Here is a 20,359-nt window from a genome sequence, read left to right as displayed (position 1 = left end):
ACCATCCACGGGGATGTATGGATGAACGGTCAAGCAGCTACCAACACCTGGGAATGTGCTCCCATACTCACAGAAGAGCAGCCACGGGGTGACAGAGGGGGGGAGTGTGGGAGAGGAGGTCAGAGGGCAGGGGTGGGGCAAAGCAGCTGCGGGGAGCCTTTGAAGCCCCTAAGAGGACTCTGACCTCTGCTCTGAGTAGGTGGGAGGCACACAGGTTTCTAGAGGAAGGTCTGCCTGACTTTGATTTTTTTTGAATGATTATTTATTTTTGAGATGGGGGGAGCGAGGGGGAGGAGGGGCAGAGAGAGGTAGGGACAGAAGATCCAAAGCTGACCCTGTGCTGACAGGAGAGAGCCGGATGTGGGGCTCTGAGTCTGAGCCACGCAGGCACTCCCTGACTTTGATTTTTAAATGAGTTACTCTAACTGACTGCTGGGCTGGGAAGAGACAGGGTAGGTAGGGGTGGGGGTTGGGGGGCGTGGGGGGAGGGGTGGAGGTGCAGAGGGAGAACAGTCAGGAATCTCCTGCAGTCACCCAGATGCCAGGCGGCAGTGGCCGGGACCACGGTGGGCAGGGGGAGGTGGCGAGAAGCAGGCAGACTCAAGATAGATTTTGAAGTTGCAATAGGGAAATAGCTGAAATAACTTAAGCAAGGAGTCACATGCTCAGATTTGCTTTCAGAAGTTCTCTCACTGAACAGAACATTCACATGGCCCGAAGAGCCACCTCACAGCCCATTTGCCATCGAGGGGGAAATGCGTGTTAGCAATAGAGGGGGGCTGGCCGTCTAGCTTGGCACGGCTGGCGGTACGGCGGCCAGACATCATATGCCTCTGAACACAGCATCCCGGACCTTCTGCCACATCCCCTGTGCGGCGCTTATAGGGGAAATGTGTGTGGCCTGAGCCCAACGACAAGGAACCTGTGAAACGAATCCAGAACGCTGGTGTTCTGCAGATCAACAGCCTGGAAGGCATCAAAAAGTCAAAAGCAGTGGGATTGAACTAAATTGGGGGATTCCAGAGACACGCCACCGCCAAGATAATGTGTGAACCTTGAGTGCATCCTGGTCGAGTCAAATATCTGTCCCAAAGGACATTTGAGGAACAACTGGGACATTTGTGGATATGACCTGCAGATTAGATGAGGTTTTATTTTACAGTGATTTTTTTTTTTTTTTTCAGATGGAGAGTGGCAGCGTGTGGGAGAATGCCTTTTTTGGAAAGCTGAATGCTGGAGTATCTAAGAGTGAGGTCACAAGGCTGCAGCTTCCTTTCAGCTGGGTTGGCAAAAAAGCATTACACGGAGAGAGAGAGAGAGAGAGAGAGAGAGAGAGAGAAATGTTAAGACAAGATGTTAACAATTGGTAACCAAAGGCATGCAGGTGTTCTTGAAACTCTTTCAACTTTTCTGTGGGTTTAAAAAAATTGGGGCGGAGGGGGTGGGCGGCCCTGGGTGGCTCAGTCGGTTGAGCATCCGCCTTCGTCCAGGTCAAGGTCTCGCAGTTTTTGAGTTCGAGCCCTGCGTTCTGAGAGCTCAGAGCCTGGAGTCTGCTTCAGATTCTGTGTCTCCCTCTCTCTGCCCCTCCCAGGCTCATGCTCACTCTCTCTCTCTCGCTCTCGCTCTCGCTCTCGCTCTCTCTCGCTCTCGCTCTCTCTAAAAAATAAATAAGTAAACTTCAAAATAAATAAATTTTTAAGTTCATTTCCCCTTTCACAACTCGATTGTAGGACTACTGATTTGAGGCTTCTCTAGCAACCAGGGTTCTCCAGCTTGCAAGGGAGAAAGGGCCTCTCCTGACCCCACCCAACCACGCCCCAGGCATCAGAACCAGGGAACAAAAGAGTGCGCCCTACATGCCCCTGGGCACGCGGACTTCCTGAAAACCTGCTGTACGCACTGGTTGTTTGCGGAGTGCCCCGTGATGTAGCAACGCCAGGGCATGTCGGGTCTGCCCAAGGGGAATGTGGACAGCCAGCCCCGGGGGTTTGCAGCAACTTGGAGCCCCTCCCCCAGTGCCTGGCGCAGGGCCCAGCATGTGCAGCTGGTGATTAAGGGTGAACGCTCAGGGAGTCCCCAGCACGGCTTCCAACAGGAAGAGGGCTCACTCAGGCCCCCTCCACCCCTGCATTCCACATCACTACCCAGGCCCAGCAAGCCTTGCCCTAGCTGCGTTGTGAATTTCCCTAAACAAGCAGAGAGCAAGGCCCCAGTAGGTCTTGGTGGATGGGGCAGGCAAGTAACTCACGATCGTCCTGCCGGGATTCCAGAACATACAACCTTCAGGGATTCAGGGGTACTTACCCTCCTGTTTCAGGTGCACCGGGAAACTTTTTTTTTTTTTTTCGCCAAAATGAGATTTGATGCAATGCACAAACTGTGGTGCTGTAGCCTGATTATTTTTAATGCAGTTCTTTGTATCGTCCTTTCACCATCTCTAATGTTTTAATCTTTTCACTATAAACCATTGAGAAAGCGGGCAAGAGCCTTCTCTGGCCTGGAATGAATGCCCTAACCAAATGTATCAGTAACTGCTAACCAGAGCTAAATATAGGCTATAACAGGAACCTACCTATTATCCCTCCAAGAAAGCTGACTAGAAAACAGGCCCCCGTGGGCTCCGGGACAAGCTCCTGCCTATGTAGGAAGAGAGGCCTGGAGGAAGGGAGAAGGGGGTCACTCTTCACCTTCAGTTCCTCCTCCCCTGCTTGAAAAAAATTAGGACCAGAGAACACACACAACGAACCATCACGACGCAATCCTGGCGCTCCAACTGCCAGCTGAGGGAGGAGGTGAAGGTCGCTCACCACTCCATGAGGCTGGCCTGGGGCCACCTGGCAAAGAGTGCAGCCAGCCGGAGGCCCTCGGCCACTCAGGAGCTGTGTGACCTTGGGCAGGCCACTTCCCTCTCTGAGCGCTAAACAGGAATGCTAACACCAACGGTCACTCAGAGGACCCCAGGAGAAAGAGAAACTCCTTTGTAAACTGTAAGGTGCTATAACACATCATGAGAACCCCCATTTTGTCTTTAAAAGTCAGCAGATACAAAGACCGTGTTAAGTGCCTTCACCTGACCAGGAGGTACCTACTATATTTCTTTCAAACAACTGCCGTTTCTTATTAGAATAAACATGATCCTGACCTAACCTACCGATGTGCGTGAAATCATAGACTTGAGATACAAATTATTTTCTTACACACATATTACACTTCAAAATGTTCCCCCAGGGACCACCTAAAAACCTCTTGTGAACCACCAGGCTTCTTTCTGCCCTGATCATGAGTCCCCCACTCTTGGGGGTGGAAAGAGTCAAGTGGCCACTGCCACCCCTTTGGGAGCCCAACTGTTTGTCCACCGCTAAGTGTCCCCGCCAGAGCCTCCTGGGAGCTGCTGGCCGGCCCCGCCCCCATCACAGGCTGTCTGCAGCTGCCCTGAGCTCTCTGCTAGGACTCCGTGAGTGACAGCCTCTCAAGGGACACGGACAGTGCTGGCTCATCTCTCCCCCCAGCCCAGCGCAGGGCCAGCCAAACAGTGAGCCTGGGCCAGAGGCTGGACAGAACCAAAGTCAGAGGCCTGAGTTCCAGGCGGCTGCCTGAGTCCTCTCTGGCCCTGCAGGGACCAGCCTTCCCTGCTGCACACAAGGCCACACATCAGGCCTCTGTCCCCGGGCACAGCAGCAGTCCCGTTTACGGTGTGGACACCGGTACCCCAGATGGAAAGGGTAATACCAAGTGAAATCACCGACTGGTGCCCATCGTCCCCTCTGAACGCTCAATGGAGGTTGTCCCATTGGCTGAAGAGTTTTAGCACCAGAAGCCGTTGCTGTGTGGTCTGGTGTATTTCCTCCCCTTTGAAAAGAGCAGGTCGCACCAGATGTCCTCTCTGGCCTGGGCCCCGAGGGGGGAAACAGAGAAGACTAAGGTGTCATTTTTCCACCTAGAGGGTCAGCCCTTGACAGAGATGGAGCTGACCTCCGGCAGACACAGCCAGAAGTGATGTGTGGTTTCCTGTCCCACTGGATGGCCTGGATTGTAGAGGAGCTTCGGTTATAACCTTGAGGAGGTAGGAAAGGGGCCTGAAGGACCAGGAGGGGGCCGGGCAGAGAGGAGTGCAGAAGGGAGCCTGCAGGAGGGAGGGCGGGACCCTGCAGAGGGTGACTGCTGGGCCTGGACGTGGAGGTCGGACACCCCCTCTGCAAAGGCTGGGCCTGGAGGCAGCACGTTGGGGGAAGAGCGCTTCTTGATGGATGGGAGAGGAGAGAGTCTGATTGGCTGCATGACCATGGACACGTCACCCTCGACTCTCTGTGCTTCAGATTCCTTGTCGGTGGGAAGCAGACACCGTTGTACCTCCCACAGGGGCCTGGCAGGTGGGGCGGTGCCCGCTGGGCTCCGAGAGGAGCATCTCATGCACCGGGCATCAGCACAGGTGCCCGGAGCAGGCGTCCCTGGGCAGGAGCCCTGCCCTCACAGGGTGTGGCCCAGAGGGAGGGGTGCCATCGTGCGCCCTGCCTCACCAACACTGTTTCACCTCTTTGGATCCTCAGAACAACCGCTGTGAGCCTGGCCGACAGGGGCACTTGTCCAGTTCTAGAGCTGAGGAGACTCAGGCCCCCATGAGGGGAAGTGACTGGCACAACCTACCACTTGCAAATCGCCCCCCTTCCCCACCAGACTATTTCACTGTGGAAAAGTGCCTGCTGTGTCTTCTTTCGTTTTTCCCAAAGGGGACTTTCTCATCAAGGCAGGCATTTGCATCTTGGCCTGCAGGAAATAAACATTTGCTTGGAGGGTAGAAGGAAAACCGCTTTGGCCTGGTCAGGACTCCGGGGGACTCAGAGCCCTCCTCCTTCCTGCTGGGAGAGCCGGAACCACCTACTCTCCCCACTGCTGGAAGCCCCTCCCAGGATGCCATGTGTGACCTTGGACAAGTCACATCGGCTTTCTGTGCTCCTTCCTGTCCCTTACCAAGGGATGGGCTGTGCTGGTTGCAGCACAGTGGGGCCACGGAGGTGCTTGGGGTCCCGCAGTCAGTTCCTGCACACCCACAGTGAGCTGGGTGCTGTGCTGGGTGCAGTGTGCTTGGCAGAGGGCAGAGGCCAGCCCCCAGGCCCTCCCACTGCAGACGGGGGCCAAGTCCCCTGCTCGAGTGGAGTCGGGTGCTGGCTTCTGGGGCTGGTGCCAAATTCTGAGCCTGGGTCACTTCCTGAGGTCCAAAGGACCTTGTTGATCAGTGGGCTTCATTGACTGTGTCTGGAGGCTTCTGATCCTGGAGGATTTTACAAGTACACACCAGGCCCCATCTTCAGAGTTGATGCAGTGCGTAGTATGGGGGGGACCCAGGCACCTATCCTTTTTAAACCTACCCAGGTGATTTGAGCATGCAGGTCGGCGTGGAAGATGTCGCTCTGATGGTGCCCGTGATGGAATTCTGATGAAACCAGCCAGGTTTCCAAGCCAACACTCTCTCCGTGTGAATCCAGAGTGACGCGCTGAGCCTTCCCCAGCCTCCTGGACCATCTGGACAGCGTCTGGGAAGTTAGCGCACCACGCAGGAGAGGCTTGCTGCTTCAAATGGTGAAGGGAGAGCTAGGGGATGTGGGAGATCACCTGGGAGGCCAGGCTTCTCCAGGGGACTGGGATGTGCCCAGGGAGCGGGGGGTGGTCGCTGAGCTCTAGAATTTTGTTTTCCTTTTGGTTATCTTTACAACGTTCTTTTATCTGTTCTAAAGGTAACCCTTCTCTGTAGTTAACTTTGTAACTTAAAGAAGTTTCTATAGAACCAGACTTGAGGGGTCTTTCTGCGTCGGGAATTCACACCTGGGGAGTCGAGCTATGATTTTTCCCCCCTTAAATTATGTCCTCAGCTTGAGAACTGCTGACACCCGGGCATCATGTTGGAACACTGGTTGTGATCTCGCTGACCTGCAGCTCTGTCCCCGGGAGGAGAGATGTGGCAGGGGGTGGCCTAGCCCCATTTTCCAGATGGGGAAACAATTGTTTGGGGTCATGGTGATTTTAGTTAGTGAAAGGATGGGGACTCCATTTCTGACTCTGACCACTGAGCTCTGCTGCGGATTGAATGCCCCCTCCCCAAACAAGATAGGTTCATGTTTGTGAACGTGACCTTATTTGGAAAAGAGGTCCTGGCAGGTATAATTAGGTTCTGAGTCTTGAGATGAAACCATCCTGATCACCTGGGTGTGCCCCAAGTCGAATGACAAGCGTCCTTACAAGAAAAAGGCAGAGGGAGCTTCGAGACAGAAGAAAGACACAGGCACAGAGGGAAAGACCACGTAGAAGTGGAGGCAGAGGCAGGCAAGCCACCAGAAGCCTGTAGAGGCGGGGAAGGATTTCCCCCCACAGCCTCTGGAGGTAGACGAGCCTTGTGACACACTGGATTTAGACTTCAGACCTCCAGGATGGCGAGAGCACATATTTCCGTTGCCGTAAGCCACCCAGTTGTTACGGCAGTCCCGGGGAACTTGTGATTTGTGGAAACAAAACACAAGCCCCTTCTTTCGGCTGCACCAGGCGGTCTCACTAGGGAGAGGCCCAACTGAGCAGACAAAATCTCTTTGCCTTCTAGTGGGCTGTGTTGAAGCCTGAGAAGACCCGGATAGGGTTTGGGGGAGGAGCAAGGCCGGCTTGGGGTGAGGCCTTTGGCCCTGCCCCTCCCTCGGCCCCGCCCCCTCCCTCGGCCCCGCCCCCTCCAGGTCCCTGCCTGCCCCACAGGCCACTGGCTGGGCTCTACATCTGCTTTCTTAGGGGATTCCGGTCTTCAAGGAAAGCCCGGATGGAAGGAGGGGAAAACAGGGGAAAGGAATGTGAGTTAGCTCTCAGGAAGGACTTCCTGGTTGTAAAAGCAGTTTAATCGAAATTGCTTGCCAAGCGGGGCTGTAAAACATTTAGGATTCTCTTACAGACTTTCAGAACAGGAGTGTCACCTGTTACTTGGCAGTTAGAAGGTGACTTGGACTGCCATTTGGGCCAAACTTCCAAGGACCGTGGAGGGCATCTGATGCAACCCCTGCCTTTCAAAGGGGGAGGAAATACACCAGACCACACAGCAACGGCTTCTGGTGCTAAAACTCTTCAGCCAATGGGACAACCTCCATTGAGCGTTCAGAGGGGACGATGGGCACCAGTCGGTGATTTCACTCGGTATTACCCTTTCCATCTGGGGTACCGGTGTCCACACCGTAAACGGGACTGCTGCTGTGCCCGGGGACAGAGGCCTGATGTGTGGCCTTGTGTGCAGCAGGGAAGGCTGGTCCCTGCAGGGCCAGAGAGGACTCAGGCAGCCGCCTGGAACTCAGGCCTCTGACTTTGGTTCTGCCCAGCCTCTGGCCCAGGCTCACTGTTTGGCTGGCCCTGTGCTGGGCTGGGGGGAGAGATGAGCCAGCACTGTCCGTGTCCCTTGAGAGGCTGTCACTCACGGAGTCCTAGCAGAGAGCTCAGGGCAGCTGCAGACAGCCTGTGATGGGGGCGGGGCCGGCCAGCAGCTCCCAGGAGGCTCTGGCGGGGACACTTAGCGGTGGACAAACAGTTGGGCTCCCATAGGGGTGGCAGTGGCCACTTTTTCCATCCCAAGAGTGGGGGATTCATGATCAGGGCAGAAAGAAGATGAAGACAGGAGTTGTTGAGGGACTTTATTAAATCCTAGCTGGGTAGTATGGTTTATATAGGCTGTGAACCTGAGTTCTATCTGCCACCTGCCTGACATTCCTGGGCCGAGGAACGCCCTGCACCTGGGCTCCTGGAAGTGCTTCTCCCAGCCCCACTTGTCCAGCTCTCAGCCTTGCGGGACACTTCTATGACGGCCTGCCTGGACCCACGTGCCCATCAGGTGGCACACGGCTTCTGCCGATAGGTACACCACTACAGCCCAAGAACTAAGGGGTGGGAAGGACCGGGTTCCTGTAAAAGGCCATCTGCACTCCCAAGGGGTCAGACTTCTCCACCTAAGAGTATGGCCACGTCCATCTGCTCTAAGCAGACAGCGCATCACCAGCAGGAAGTGGCCTCCTCTAATAAGACAGACTCCGGAAGTTCTCACATTTTCTATCCCAGCCCCCCTGAGCTCTGCAAGGCCCCAGTGGACACCAGGCCCTACAGTGTGCATGGTGCCTTGGCATCTCTCCTCTTGCAGAAGCCTCCCCAAGGCCTCTCGGGTATCCACAGATGAGAAGTCTAGAGGCTCAGAGAGTCAGTCCTCTCTAGCTAGGGTCACACAGCAGAACGAGCACTTGATCTGTCTCCAACTGGCCCTGCCATTGGTCCTGACAATGAAACCTCCCTTTCAGTCACTCAGACCCCATACTCCTTAGAGAACCAGGAGCCACCCTCTCCACTCACAACATGGCCCTTCTTAAGCTTCCGCATCTGCTTCAGCCATACTTGCCTACCTCAGGGCCTTTGTACATACTACTCCCTCTGTCGGCGATGTTCTCTATAGGCCTTTTCTATGGCTGGCTCCATCTCATTCCTTGGGCGTCAGCTGAAATGTCAGCTCCTCACAAAGGCCTTCCTTGACCATACCATCCCAAGTAGGAACTCCCATCTCCCCCCACTTGCTCCCTAACTTCCTTTTTAGTACCAGTCACAAGCTACACTTATTTACTGGTTTGTCTGTCTTCCAAGGCCTGGACTAAGTCTGTCTTGTTCATAGCTGCTTTCCAGTAAACATCACGGTGCCTGGCATAGACACTAGGCCTCAAGTAACTATTTGTTGACTGAATAAGCAAAGAACCTTCTTCACCCTGGAGAGAATGGCAGGTCAGGACCAGACTCTCCCACCTTCCACCAAGATGGAGGTTCAAACCCACTCACAGCCACAGGTTCTCTCTGGAAAAGGTTAATCTTCTCAATCTTGTGTGTCCTGGGCTAACCCAGAAGACATCTTTCCCCTGTCTGTGGAGCCAGTTGGGTACAGAAATTTCATTATCAGTCTCTTATCTGGTTTACTCTGAGCCCCACCCCAGGTTGGCATTGTGAGTCACCTGGAGAGAAGAGGCGCCAGGCAGGGGCCCGAAGGAGGGCGGGTGGTTACTCCTGCTTCTCAGCTTCTCAGGAACAAACAACCAAAGATGGCGAGGTCCCAATCCAGTCCCACAATTTAAAACAATGCCTCTCCTACAGCGGGAGAAGGGCTGGTGCACCAAAGCCTAAGCTAAGAGCAAAGGAACTTTCTCGAGGCCTTAGTTTGCTCATCGGTAAAAGGAGTGCATTGGAAGGCTCTCCAAATCCCTTCCAGGTCTGCCTTCTTGATTCTCTGGACTTTTAAGGCCCCTCGGCCAGGCTGGGGGAGGGGACCCCAGTCCCATTGCTTCCAGGTCTTCTCTGACAGCCTCTTAGGCATGGTGGCTGCTTCTCCAGGGTGAAGTCACTTTCTGCTTGAATTTCACTATTTTCTCTTTGAAATGCTTGCCTAGAACAAGAGGAAAATGGACCTGCCTGAGGATTCAAGCACAATGATAAGTAATAATGCAGGAAATAAAGTAGGTACACATGCGTACAAGGAGATGTCCAAATGAGTGTTTGCCAGCACCTAACAGTGGTTTTCTCCCAGTGACAGAACAAAGGTGACTTTTACTGTCTTCGGTGTACTTACCTGAATTGCCTGAAAGGTTTTTAACTATATGCACATATTATTTTCACAAAAACAATAAGTCTCTTTTCCAAAGTTGGAAATTCCTGCTGGAAACTAAATCTCCTTTCTTTTTCGTCTGGCTTCATCTAGTGCATAACTGGGAGGCCAGGTACACGGCTCCTTCCAGAAATGCTACCCTCCACTCACACCCCGAGCCCTGACAGCAGGGGGAGACCACGGGTGTGGGGGGAAGGGGGGCGGCTGGTAAAAGTCATGGTGACCCAATGAAGAAACTTCAATCAGGCAACTCCGGTCCTGTTCTTGGTCTGTCACAAACTTGCTATGGGGTCTAAAGCAACCTACTTCCTCTCTCCATGCCCCTGTTTTCCTCAGTAAAGTGAAAAGCTCACTCTAGAGGTGCCTTTAAGGACCCTTCTATGCTCAGTCTTTGGCTTTTGAGTACCTAAGAAAACAGAGATGGGAAAAGATTGGCTAATCCTTAAGTAGTTGACGTCATGTTTATCACGTGCCAGGCATTGTTCTAAGCTCTTCCTACATACTCATCCATTTCATGGTCCCAGCAACTCTCTACTATCACCCATTTTACAGATAAAGCAATTGAGGCACATAGAAATTAGTGCCCAAGTCACTCAAATTATAAATGCTAGAATTGGGATTTGAACCCATGAAGCCTGATATAGAGTCCACACTCTTAAACATTAAACTATAGGAAATACAGGGGTGCCTGGGTGGCTCAGTCAGCGGAGCATCTGACTTCGGCTCAGGTCATGATCTCGCGGTTTGTGAGCTCGAGCCCCGCATGGGCTCTGTGCTGACAGCTCAGAACCTGGAGCCTGCTTCGGATTCTGGGTCTCCCTCTCTCTCTCTGCCCCTCCCCCGCTCATGCTCTGTCTCTGTCTCTGTCTCTCTCTCTCTCTCTCTCTTTCTCTGTCAAAAATAAATAAACATTAAAAAACGGGAAAAAAATTAAAAAAAAAAACTATAGGAAATATAAAGAATCACAAGCCAAGCTATGATAATGGCGTCCATCCTTGGAGAAGGCAAAGAATTAATACTTCCCGTGGCACTTCTTACCTCCCCCACTTAGCCATGCCCACTTCCTTCCCACTCACCCCCCAAGTCCTTTTCTTCCTGGTTAGTCAACATTCCCCAGCCCTGACACCCTTTTGTACCCGACTGGAAATTCTACCGCATTGTCAAGGCAACAGGCTCATGCTTTCTAGATGGCCCGTGTCTCCATGATCAGCCCAGCCCACTCTGCAGATTCAAAGCCTCAGCAAATCTGACCACCGCTGGCTACACACCCAGCTCAGCCCCTGATCCAGGTGCCCCCACCTCAGGTCCTTACAAGACACAAGTTCGGACCTGACCACCTTAATGCAACAAGCTTTCCCCGAGCACTCCCTGTGTCCCCAGCCCCAAGACCAGCATACGGAAAAGGATATGAATGAGCGCATGCACCCCTGACTTCTACGAGCCCACAGTCCAACAGGGAAAAACAGTCGTGTAAATGGATCTCTAGGATACCCTGTGGTCAACGCTAAAATTAGAGATGTGTCCCCAGTGGGTTGAGGGCACATGTGTCAGAATGATTCACACTGCATGGTCGGAAGAGGAGGCTCCAGAGTGCCTCTGAGTGAGCTCATTCCTCACGGAGACATGCTCAGAGACCTACCGGAAGGAGCACTGAACTGGGGATATGGAGATGTGGGGACTCACACCAGCTTTGCGGAGGGACCCTGAAACACGCCCTGGGCCCTGAGGTCCCCATCTGAAAACAAGGAGGACCCCAGGTGTGGGACAGGAGCTCCTGTAAGTGATCAAGGTCATATTCACCTTGACTCATAGGCTGAGAAACGTCTTCATGGCTCACTGCCCTTCCCATCCTGCCCCTCCGCATCCGGGAGCAAATCTGTCTTGGTGTCAGTTTGTCTTTCCGCCTCTCAAACACTTGCCAGCCTGCCTTTTGAACACAGAACTCAGGTCCACAGCCTACATCACCCGAAATATCCGGCCAGGATTTAATAACGTTTTGTTTTCCCTGCACTATTTACCATTACAGTTACATGCTATTTTTGATGATGCATTTTGGTTTCCCATTGGCAGTGATGACATACATAAAGCCTCCTTTGGAAAAAATTTTAACATTAAAAAGTGAGTCAGTTTAAAGTAATATCGTAGATAACACCATAATTGCTATGAACTCTATGTAGGGCAATTTAACAAACATCAAAATTTTAAACACACATACAAAAACAGGCAAAGCGGTTCTAGGCTATTTGATATTCTGACTGTGATTACCGCCGGAGGGAAGGGGTGGTGACGGGGGTGGGAGCAAGTGGGGGGCTTCTGGCTTCTGCTTCCCGTTCTAGCGGTTGACCTGGGGGCTGATGATACATGTGTGTTCACTTAGTAAAAATCCATCAGGCTGTGTCCACTTATCATCGGTGCATTTCTGTACGTCGATTGTACGTTCACATATACCTCAGGCCAGTTCTCCTTCTAGAAACTACCCTGCAGATAGACACACACGGGTGCAAAATGACACATTCAAAGCTGCTCATTGCACTGCTGTTTGCAGTAACCAAAGATTGGAAACACCCCGAGTTCCCCAGCTGAGGACTGATTGAATGAGTTTGGGCACAGCCTACAGTGAATTCTATCTCGTCATCAGACCGAATGAGGCAACCACTCCCAGATTCGCTCCCGAATTCGCATAGACTTCAATTTAAGTGAGAAGGGAAGGGCAAAACTGTATAATGTGCTACCTTGTATGGGGAAAAAAAGAATATATAATACATGCACATGTTCATGCCTAGGGCATCCCATGGCTAGAGTATTATCTTAGAAGAAAGTGACAGGAAACTGACCAGGGCAGACCAGCGGAGAGGGGCGGGAGAGAGGCTTATCACCAATGACTGCTCTTTGATAGTATAACATTTTGCACAGTGTCCTCACATTTCCTATCTGATAATAAGTTCTAAAGCAAAAAGTCTTACAGAAGGTGCCTGCCTCTGGTGAAACTTATGGTCCCTTCCAGGCCTAAAGACTGAGTTGAAAGTGTTACTACTTTGAGCCTATAAAACAAGTAACCCCTGACCCCACCCACATCCCAAGGGATGGTACCAGAGCTAATGGGCCTTCCTAAATGGGTCTCCGATTAACAGCAAGGCCAGTCTAGGACAAATTACTCACTCACACTGGCCTCCGCCCTGCAGAGAAAATCTGGCACCTGGAGCTGCCCTGGCACAGCCGGCAGGTGGCTGACCTCTTGGCATGGGTGGGGGAGGTTTTTAAGCAGAAACACTTCCAGGAATGGGAAGTCAAGGATTTAGTAAGGCAATCTCAGTTGACTAGAGAGGAAAGATTCTGAGTTCTGAGTCCCAGCTGGCCCCAAGAGAAGCAAAGCAAGGGCCATTGAGTGGTCTTCTCTCCAGGCTACAGGGACAGAGACAGAACAAGGCCTTGAAAATTCGAGTTCTGGAGCGCCTGGGTGGCTCAGTTGATTAAACATCTGGCTTTGGTCCAGGTCGTGAGCTTGCAGTTTGTTGAGTTCCAGCCCCGCATTGGGCTCTGTGCTGACAGCTCAGAGCCTGGAGCCTGCTTGGGATTCTGTGTCTCCCTCTCTCTCTGCCCCTCCCCTGCTTGCACTCTCTCTCTGTCTCTCTCTCAAAAATAAACATTAAAAAAAATTTTTTTAAAGAAAATTCGAGTTCAATTGTACCTGTGTAACTTTCTTTTGTACAGCACTAGTCACACCCACATGTCACTATCTCCCCATATCACGAGTCCTAAAAACAATCCAATGAGGTGTGGGGCAGGGTATCAATTGCCCATTTTATAGATAGGAACATGGAGGTGCAAAGGAGGTTAAGAGTAAGAGACCGGTCGATGATTACATCTGGAGGGTGGCAGTGAAGCCAGAAACACAGCCCCCACCTTCTGGCTTCTGATCTTCCCACCTCCCCCCCCACCATCAACCTTAGCCTTCTCTCAACTGTGACCTTCAGAGAGTAGAGCTCCTGTGGCCTGACAAGCAAGGAGCAGGCAAAGAATCCAAGAATGAGAACCGAGGGGCCTATGAGACCATCTGGCCCCGCAGTTTATAACCCTGACTACAAATCAGAATTACCTGGGGAGCTTAAATAGTTTAAATAAATTTCTGTGCCATGGCCCAGGTATCCGTAGAGTTTTTAAAAACCTCTGGTTGGTGCTGATGCACCTTTGGGAGAGAATGACCCCTACCCCATCCCACATACAACCTTCTGCCTCCCTGGAGCTTCCACCTTCCTCTGCTCCATCCTCTGGCCCCCAAATGTACTGCTCATCTCTCTTCCACATTACCTAGAACCAGGGAACCGGATTGGGAATTGGGCTGAGCCTCGTCCTCCAGACAGGCAAGTATTGAACAGCTGAGACCCCAAACGAGGAAGTGACTTGCCTAAGATCTCCCAGTGAGTCAGTAACAGAACAAGACTAGAGTCTGGATCTCTTGACCACCAGGCATCATCATATCCATTGAGGGGTCAAGTGGAAAGCCAGACCTGTTTGCTATCAGGCAGATCTAGCTGTTCCTGCTAGGAGAATAGATCCAGCGAGGGGCCCCAAGAAGAGAATGGGGTGTGCATATATTTCATGAGGGATGGGAGTGAGCGATCTCCCCTGCAGTCCCTGTAGCATAATGTAGGGGGGTCGGGGGCAGGAGACTATCCTAGAAAGGCAAGGTTCAAGCTGGCCTCTAGAAAGAGGTCCTCATTTCTAGGTGAGGGTCCAGCCTAGTCTGAAATCTTCATGAAGAAATCAGTCTCTGGGGACAACTTACCAGGAGGGCCCAGCTTCCCAGGCCACAAGAGTAATAATGGCTCACACTTGAGCTTTTCACTGGTCCCTGGGCTCAGCACTATAACTTGGCCTATTTCATTTAATCTCCACGCCCATCCTAAAAGTTAGATATAATTACTGTGTCTGTTTGCAGATGAAGAAACCATGGCCTAAGGAGTTTAAGTAACTTCCCCAAGATCACTCAGCCAGAAAGTGATAGTGGCAGGGTTTGAAGCCTGATTCATGTCCGAGCACTAACACCCTGCCTCCCAGCAATACACAAGAGGAGGTAAAACTCAGTGGCTGTGGGAAGTTACCCAGCATCCAGGAGCCGCTGGAGACCTCCCCGGACGTGGTCTGGTGGAATCCTCCTAACCACTCCTCACCAAGGACAAGTCACGCCCATTCTACTTCCACCGAAAAAGAAAACCGAGGCGCAGTGGGGAAACATCTCGCTCTGGGGCATCTGCAAGAAGCTAGTGCGGACAGGACCGGGAATCCAGGTTTCCCGCCCAGTCCGGACCACAAGCTGATCGGGAGGCAAAGTCAACACTGGCCGGGCGGGTGGGCGCGGCCAACCAGCTAACCGAGGCCTAGCGCACCCCATGCGCAACAGACGCGGAAAACCAACGCTCTGGGCAGGTGCACACAGGTGAGCCAGGTAGCGCTCCTTCGTTGTAGTCAACTGTCTCTAATGCTCTGGTCCCACCAGCTGCTGAAATTCAGGCTGAGCCGGGTGCCAGAATTTCCTGGTTCCCAGTGAAAGTGAGAGGAGAAACTAGGCGTGCCCTCCCCGCGCCCTCCCTGGAGCAGCCAAGTCTGGACCCAGCCCCGATTCGGCGTGGGAGAGATCCAGGGAGTGTCGGCAACCCCTCCTCCATCTCAGGACCCCTGTGGGGTCACTCACCCAGAACACCGTGGAGTAGATGACCAGCGAGAACTTGAGCCAGAGGTAGGAGAGGCGCGCGCAGTAGCGCACCTGCTCCGAGTCCCCGCGGGGCATCCTGGATACTGTCCGCGGGGCTGCGGGGCTCCGGGGCTCCCGAGTTAGGTCCCTCGCCGTGAGCAGCCCCACCTGCGGCTGCTAGCCGGGCCGCGCGCCCCGCCACCGGCGCTCGCTCCGGGACTGACATCTGCTAGCCGCAATCACAGCCCCGGCTGGGACCAGCCGGCCCAGCGGCCAATGGGCGCGAGGCCCCGGCCCCGCCCTCTGGAAGGGGGCGGGCAGGGGGCGGGGCTGAGGCCGGGGCCCACCCGAGGCAAAGGGAGCGGAGGGGACGAGGGTTAGGCCAACCGGGTCCCGTGCAACTCGGGTGAAGCCTGTGCGAAGTGAGCGGAGGGGGCCGTAGGAGAGCGTGCACGGTTGGACGCTGGGGAGAGACCAGGCGTACCTAATTCGGGGTACAAAGAAATGCATGCTTCCCACTGTTGTCAGGAGAGAAGACTGTACGGAGAGGGCAGGAACTAACCGCGAAGGTGTTAAAAGTGTGCAAATGAATGTGCAAAACGTGAATGGAATAAGGTAGTGGAGGCGCTCAGCCTGAGTGGGGCGGAGGACAGAAATTAGTTGGGAAGGTGCGGCAAACCAGGGTGGGACTGAGGGGTCCTCTTGGAGCTGGGGCCACGAGTTCACCTTTGTCACAGATCCCCGACCAGCCTTTTTCCAGCAAACCTCCGGGAATCACCTTCTCTGAGGCCGGTGGAGTTCCCAACCTTGCCCCGAGGGTCCCCCTCCTCTGAGAAGCACTCCCCCATCCATCCTCAGGCCAGGTCCGAGACCCCTAGCGCACGCTTGGCCCCGATCTGACCCAGCCTCTTCCCTCCCTGCGTTTCCTCTGCCTGGGGTCAGAATCTGTCTCCCATGGCACCATCTTGTCTCATCGCTGTTTCATTGCCAAGCTCAGCCTGGGGCTCGGGAGTCAGACAACCGTTTGTGGCATTCGGTAATTAAATGCGTGGCCCAGAGGTCAGGAGCTCAAGGCAGTGCTGGATGGGGTCCCTGGTGGTGACTGAAGGAATGGCACCCTAGTCCAGGTCCCTTTTTTACACCCCACCCAGAGAGAGACACCAAGCCAGAGCCAGCCCCAGCCCCAGCCCCCCAGGCTCTGCCCTAGAAGGAAGAAAGTAAGATTGGGGTGCAGAAGTGTTGGGGAGCAGGAAAGTCCTGTCCCCTTCAAGGTCCTGCTAGCCAGACTAAGAATCAAACTGACATGACACAGATGAACAGGTGAAAATCACATTCGTATAGAGAACCCACATAGACATGAAAATTCCAAAGACAGGCAAAATGAGATATAGGTGTCATTCTGAACTTAGGAGAAGGGGGCAGGGGTCTGGGACTTCAAAGAGCAGAAATGCAATTCACAGGAAGATGAAAAAGAGTAAATGTTTGATAAATGTTTTCAGGGTGCCTCAGGGACAAAGAGGACTTGGATCAAACAGGCCTTGCTAGGTTCCTCCCTGTCTGCCATACCTAGTTTATGTCATAGTGTAGTTACCTGTGTCTTCCTGGAGCCGATTCTCCATCCACATTCTTTTTAGGCAGTTGAGGGGGAGGTAAAGAGCTTTTCCTGAACCTGCTGGGCTGCAATGCTTTTTAATTCGAAATAATTTTCATGCCAAAGTGGCCTATCTTGGGGCAACCAGCCCTTGGCCCCTACAGGTGGAAGGCAATGCCTTGCCCAGAGAAGTAAAAGGAATTCAGTTTCCTGGTACAATGGGAGCGAGTCAGTCAGTCAAGGGTGTTTGTGATGGGTAGGGACGTGGAACCAGGAAGGAATAGCCAGGGGCTACAAAGACCTCTTTTAAAAAGTTGTCTTTTAAGGAAGAGGAAACTAACTCTTTACCCTTCTTTGGGGGAACCAGCCTCCCCCACCCAGCCCTGGAGAGCTAGCCTTATACCCTCTCTTTCAGGTCCTGGTCTCATCCCCTACCCCCCTGAGGGATTGTCTGTCTCTCTCTCCCAGAGGGTTAGCCTCCCCACTGGGGTGTTCTTTCCGGTTGCCCCTGGCCTCTGTTCTGGCATCTAGCTAGCTGCACTTTGTCTCCTATTTTAAGTCTTCCTTCGGGACATGCATGTCTGCAGCCCCTCTGGGCTCTCCCTGAGCCCCTATAAGTAGCGCCCTCAGTGATGAGACTATGACAACACCACCCAGGGAGCCTGGGGCTCTTTGGGACTAACACACCCTTTCCTGGGCTCCTAAGCTCTTTCGTTGTCCTTCCCCACCCCTAACCTGCCCCAAGTACTGTGGGCTGCCCGCAGCCACATTTGCGAACACTGAGACCCCCGAAGAAGTGACCCCTTATTTTTTAACTTTTCCATCCTTTTGCCAGGAGCTCTGGGCTGGGGGGTCAGCAGACCTGGGGCTCATCCTGGTTTTGCCGTGAACTTTTTGCAAAACTGTTAGAATGTGGGGCGTAGATCGTGTAACGTACAAGTGTGAGTGTGGCCCTGGCTGCAGTTTACAACCCCCTGGTGAGGTTTAAATGTATGCTTATATCCAGGCCTCACCCTGGTTCAGTTAAGTCGAAATCTCCACCAACAGCAACCTGGGAATCGGTACTGTCTTTAAAGTCCCAAGTGATTTCTAAAGTGCAGCCAGGATGGAGAATCGCCGGCCTAGCGGTAATCATGCGGGCGAGGTGGTCATTTCATCAGATAGGCCACACTCCAGAGGTCACTCGGCTTTCCAGGGAGGTGCTGGTAAAGGTCTAATAAGTGTCTATTGCTGGGGGGTGGATGGGGGGACTCCTAGTGCCGGTTTCCAGAGCATAAATACTTCCACCCGTGGACCTGGGCCATTAAGAAGAGACACGATCACACAAATAGCTCCTAACACCTCTGTAGCTATCCGCCCCTTGATGCACTCCTGAAGCTTTACCGATTAGCGCAGAGAACCCCTCCCATAATGACAGAATGCATCCGTGAAATTCACAGCTCATCAGTTAACATGACAGGCATTAGAAATGAGCTCTCCTTGGGTGAAATTAGCAGCCTGCAAGATGCGTAGATTATCTAAAGTGAGACCCCACCCGTTTCTTGTTCAGAGCAAAGGAATTTCACTTAGGGATGATGCACAGGGCTCAGTCCTTGAGGAGCCCATGTCCCAAGATATCTGGTTGCCTGATGGGACCATCAGTCTAGGTGATCCTGTCCCTAGAATGTTTCGTCTTCCTTGAGTGGACCCTTCATCAAGGTGATAGAGCACAGAGAGCCGGGCCTTCACTGAGTTTACAGACGCACCGTACGAACCAATTTTGCCGCTACTTGCTAATAAATGTTTGTTTTATTGATATTTGTGTGGATGTCACAATTTGTTCTGAGATCTGTTGTCATGATAACCTGGCAGGGAGAGCATAGGAGGAAACAACTAACCCTCACCTTTTGTGGCTCCTACCGTTTACGAGAAAGAACCTAAGGATATGCATGACCAACCTGGCCTGAACAAGGTTACATTCATGCCACTGGCCAAATGATTGTCTGTGCCTCTGGTTCCCCATCTGTGAAACCATAGGTTTCTCTTCTAGCTCTAACAACCTTCGCTATAGTCCTCAGAGTCAAATTGGCGAGCAAATGTAAACTGAGCCTCTCCCGTGAGTCAGGTCCTGCCCCAGGCTCTAAGGATACATCTGGAAACAAGACAGATAAGAATCTCTGTTCTCTTATCTTGGGGAGGGAGTCGTGGGGACATATCGCACAGATGAACAAACACACGAAAGGGAAATTTCAGGCACTGGTATGTGCTAAAGATCTGGAAGAAGAGCTTCCTAATGGAAAAGACAGCAAGTGTGAGGACTGTCAGAGAGGGTCTTGGCTTGGAGAGCTCCCTGGGGTTCCAGCAAGGGACCTCAGGAGGCTAGACGGGGTGACGTCAGATATAGGAAGGGACCTTGCAGCTTTGGTAAGGAGTTTAGACTTATTTCCAGTTTCACTGAGGACCACTGGGAGGTTTTCAACAGGGATGTGATACAAAATACATGCGATTTATGCTTTAGAAGGCTGCTGCACGGAGCGAGGACAGGAGGGTGTCGGCATTGGGAGGGAGGAAGGCTGGTGAGGAAGTCATTGTCGCAATCTCGGAGCAAAAAGGTTGCTGCTGGGCTGGGGCACAGCAGTGGAGCCGGTGACCAGTGCTGGCAGCGGGGATGCATCTTGGACGTAGAGCCAACAGGACTTGGCTGTGGAATGTGAAGAAAAGAAGAATCAAGGATGATCCCAAGGGTTTTTGCTTTGAGCAGCTAGGCAAATGATGCTGTCCTTTACAAAGGCGAGGAAGCTCAGGGGGAGTAGGGGTAGGAGGAGGTTGGGTTGGAAATCCATTACTTTGTTTGGCTATTTAATTTTTTGAGATATCTTTTTGAAATCCAGGTGGGGTTGTCCAGGGAACTCAGAGGGGAGGTTTGGGTTGATTAATAGAAATTTGAGAGTCCTCAGATCAATTAATACCATGGGCCTCTGTGAGATCATCTAGGGAGAAGACATAGCAAGAGAAGAGAGGCAAAGACAGACCCTGGGGCGCTCCAACATTGAGAGGAAGAGGGGCTGGCAAAGGAAACAGAGAAGGTACAGCCACTGAGAAAGAAAATGAGGCCAGTAAGGTGACAGTGATGCCTGGAGAAGAAAGAGCTTCAAGAGGTTAGAAAAAGTATACAACAGGAGTTAGTGTCCTGGGAACTTTCCTTAATACCCTGAGGATTCATCTATGCCTGAGAGGTCAAGTGGGGACAGAACAGAGAACTGACCACCAGCTTTGCAAGATGTGGGTCATTGGTGACTTTGATAAGAGCTCTTTCAATGGAGCGATGGGACCTAATGCCTAAGAGAAGAAGGGAAGAAATGGAGGAGGCCAGTACAGACGACACCGAGAAGTGTAAACTCCCAGGCAGGTGTAAGAAATCATTGGCCCAAGACTGCATACTTGGAAC

At 52.6% G+C, this 20,359-nt stretch overlaps 1 protein-coding gene across 1 annotated transcript in view; it reads right to left on the bottom strand.

Annotated features, from left to right (window-relative positions):
* TSPAN15 (tetraspanin 15) overlaps window positions 1-15,575 on the bottom strand; it is a 49,019-nt gene extending 33,444 nt beyond the window's left edge. Inside the window, exon 1 of the mRNA XM_040485237.1 lies at window positions 15,342-15,575. Coding sequence (XP_040341171.1) covers window positions 15,342-15,437 — 96 coding nt within the window. The 5' untranslated portion in view covers window positions 15,438-15,575. The remainder of the gene's footprint in view (window positions 1-15,341) is intronic.
* Between the last annotated feature and the right edge of the window lie 4,784 nt (window positions 15,576-20,359).

This window comes from Herpailurus yagouaroundi, unplaced genomic scaffold (assembly GCF_014898765.1).
Source record: "Herpailurus yagouaroundi ecotype Mexico unplaced genomic scaffold, PumYag 163, whole genome shotgun sequence".
Classification (NCBI taxonomy): Eukaryota; Metazoa; Chordata; class Mammalia; order Carnivora; family Felidae; genus Herpailurus; species Herpailurus yagouaroundi.
Note: the sequence above shows the minus strand (reverse complement) of the source record. Positions and strands in the feature narration are given on the sequence as shown.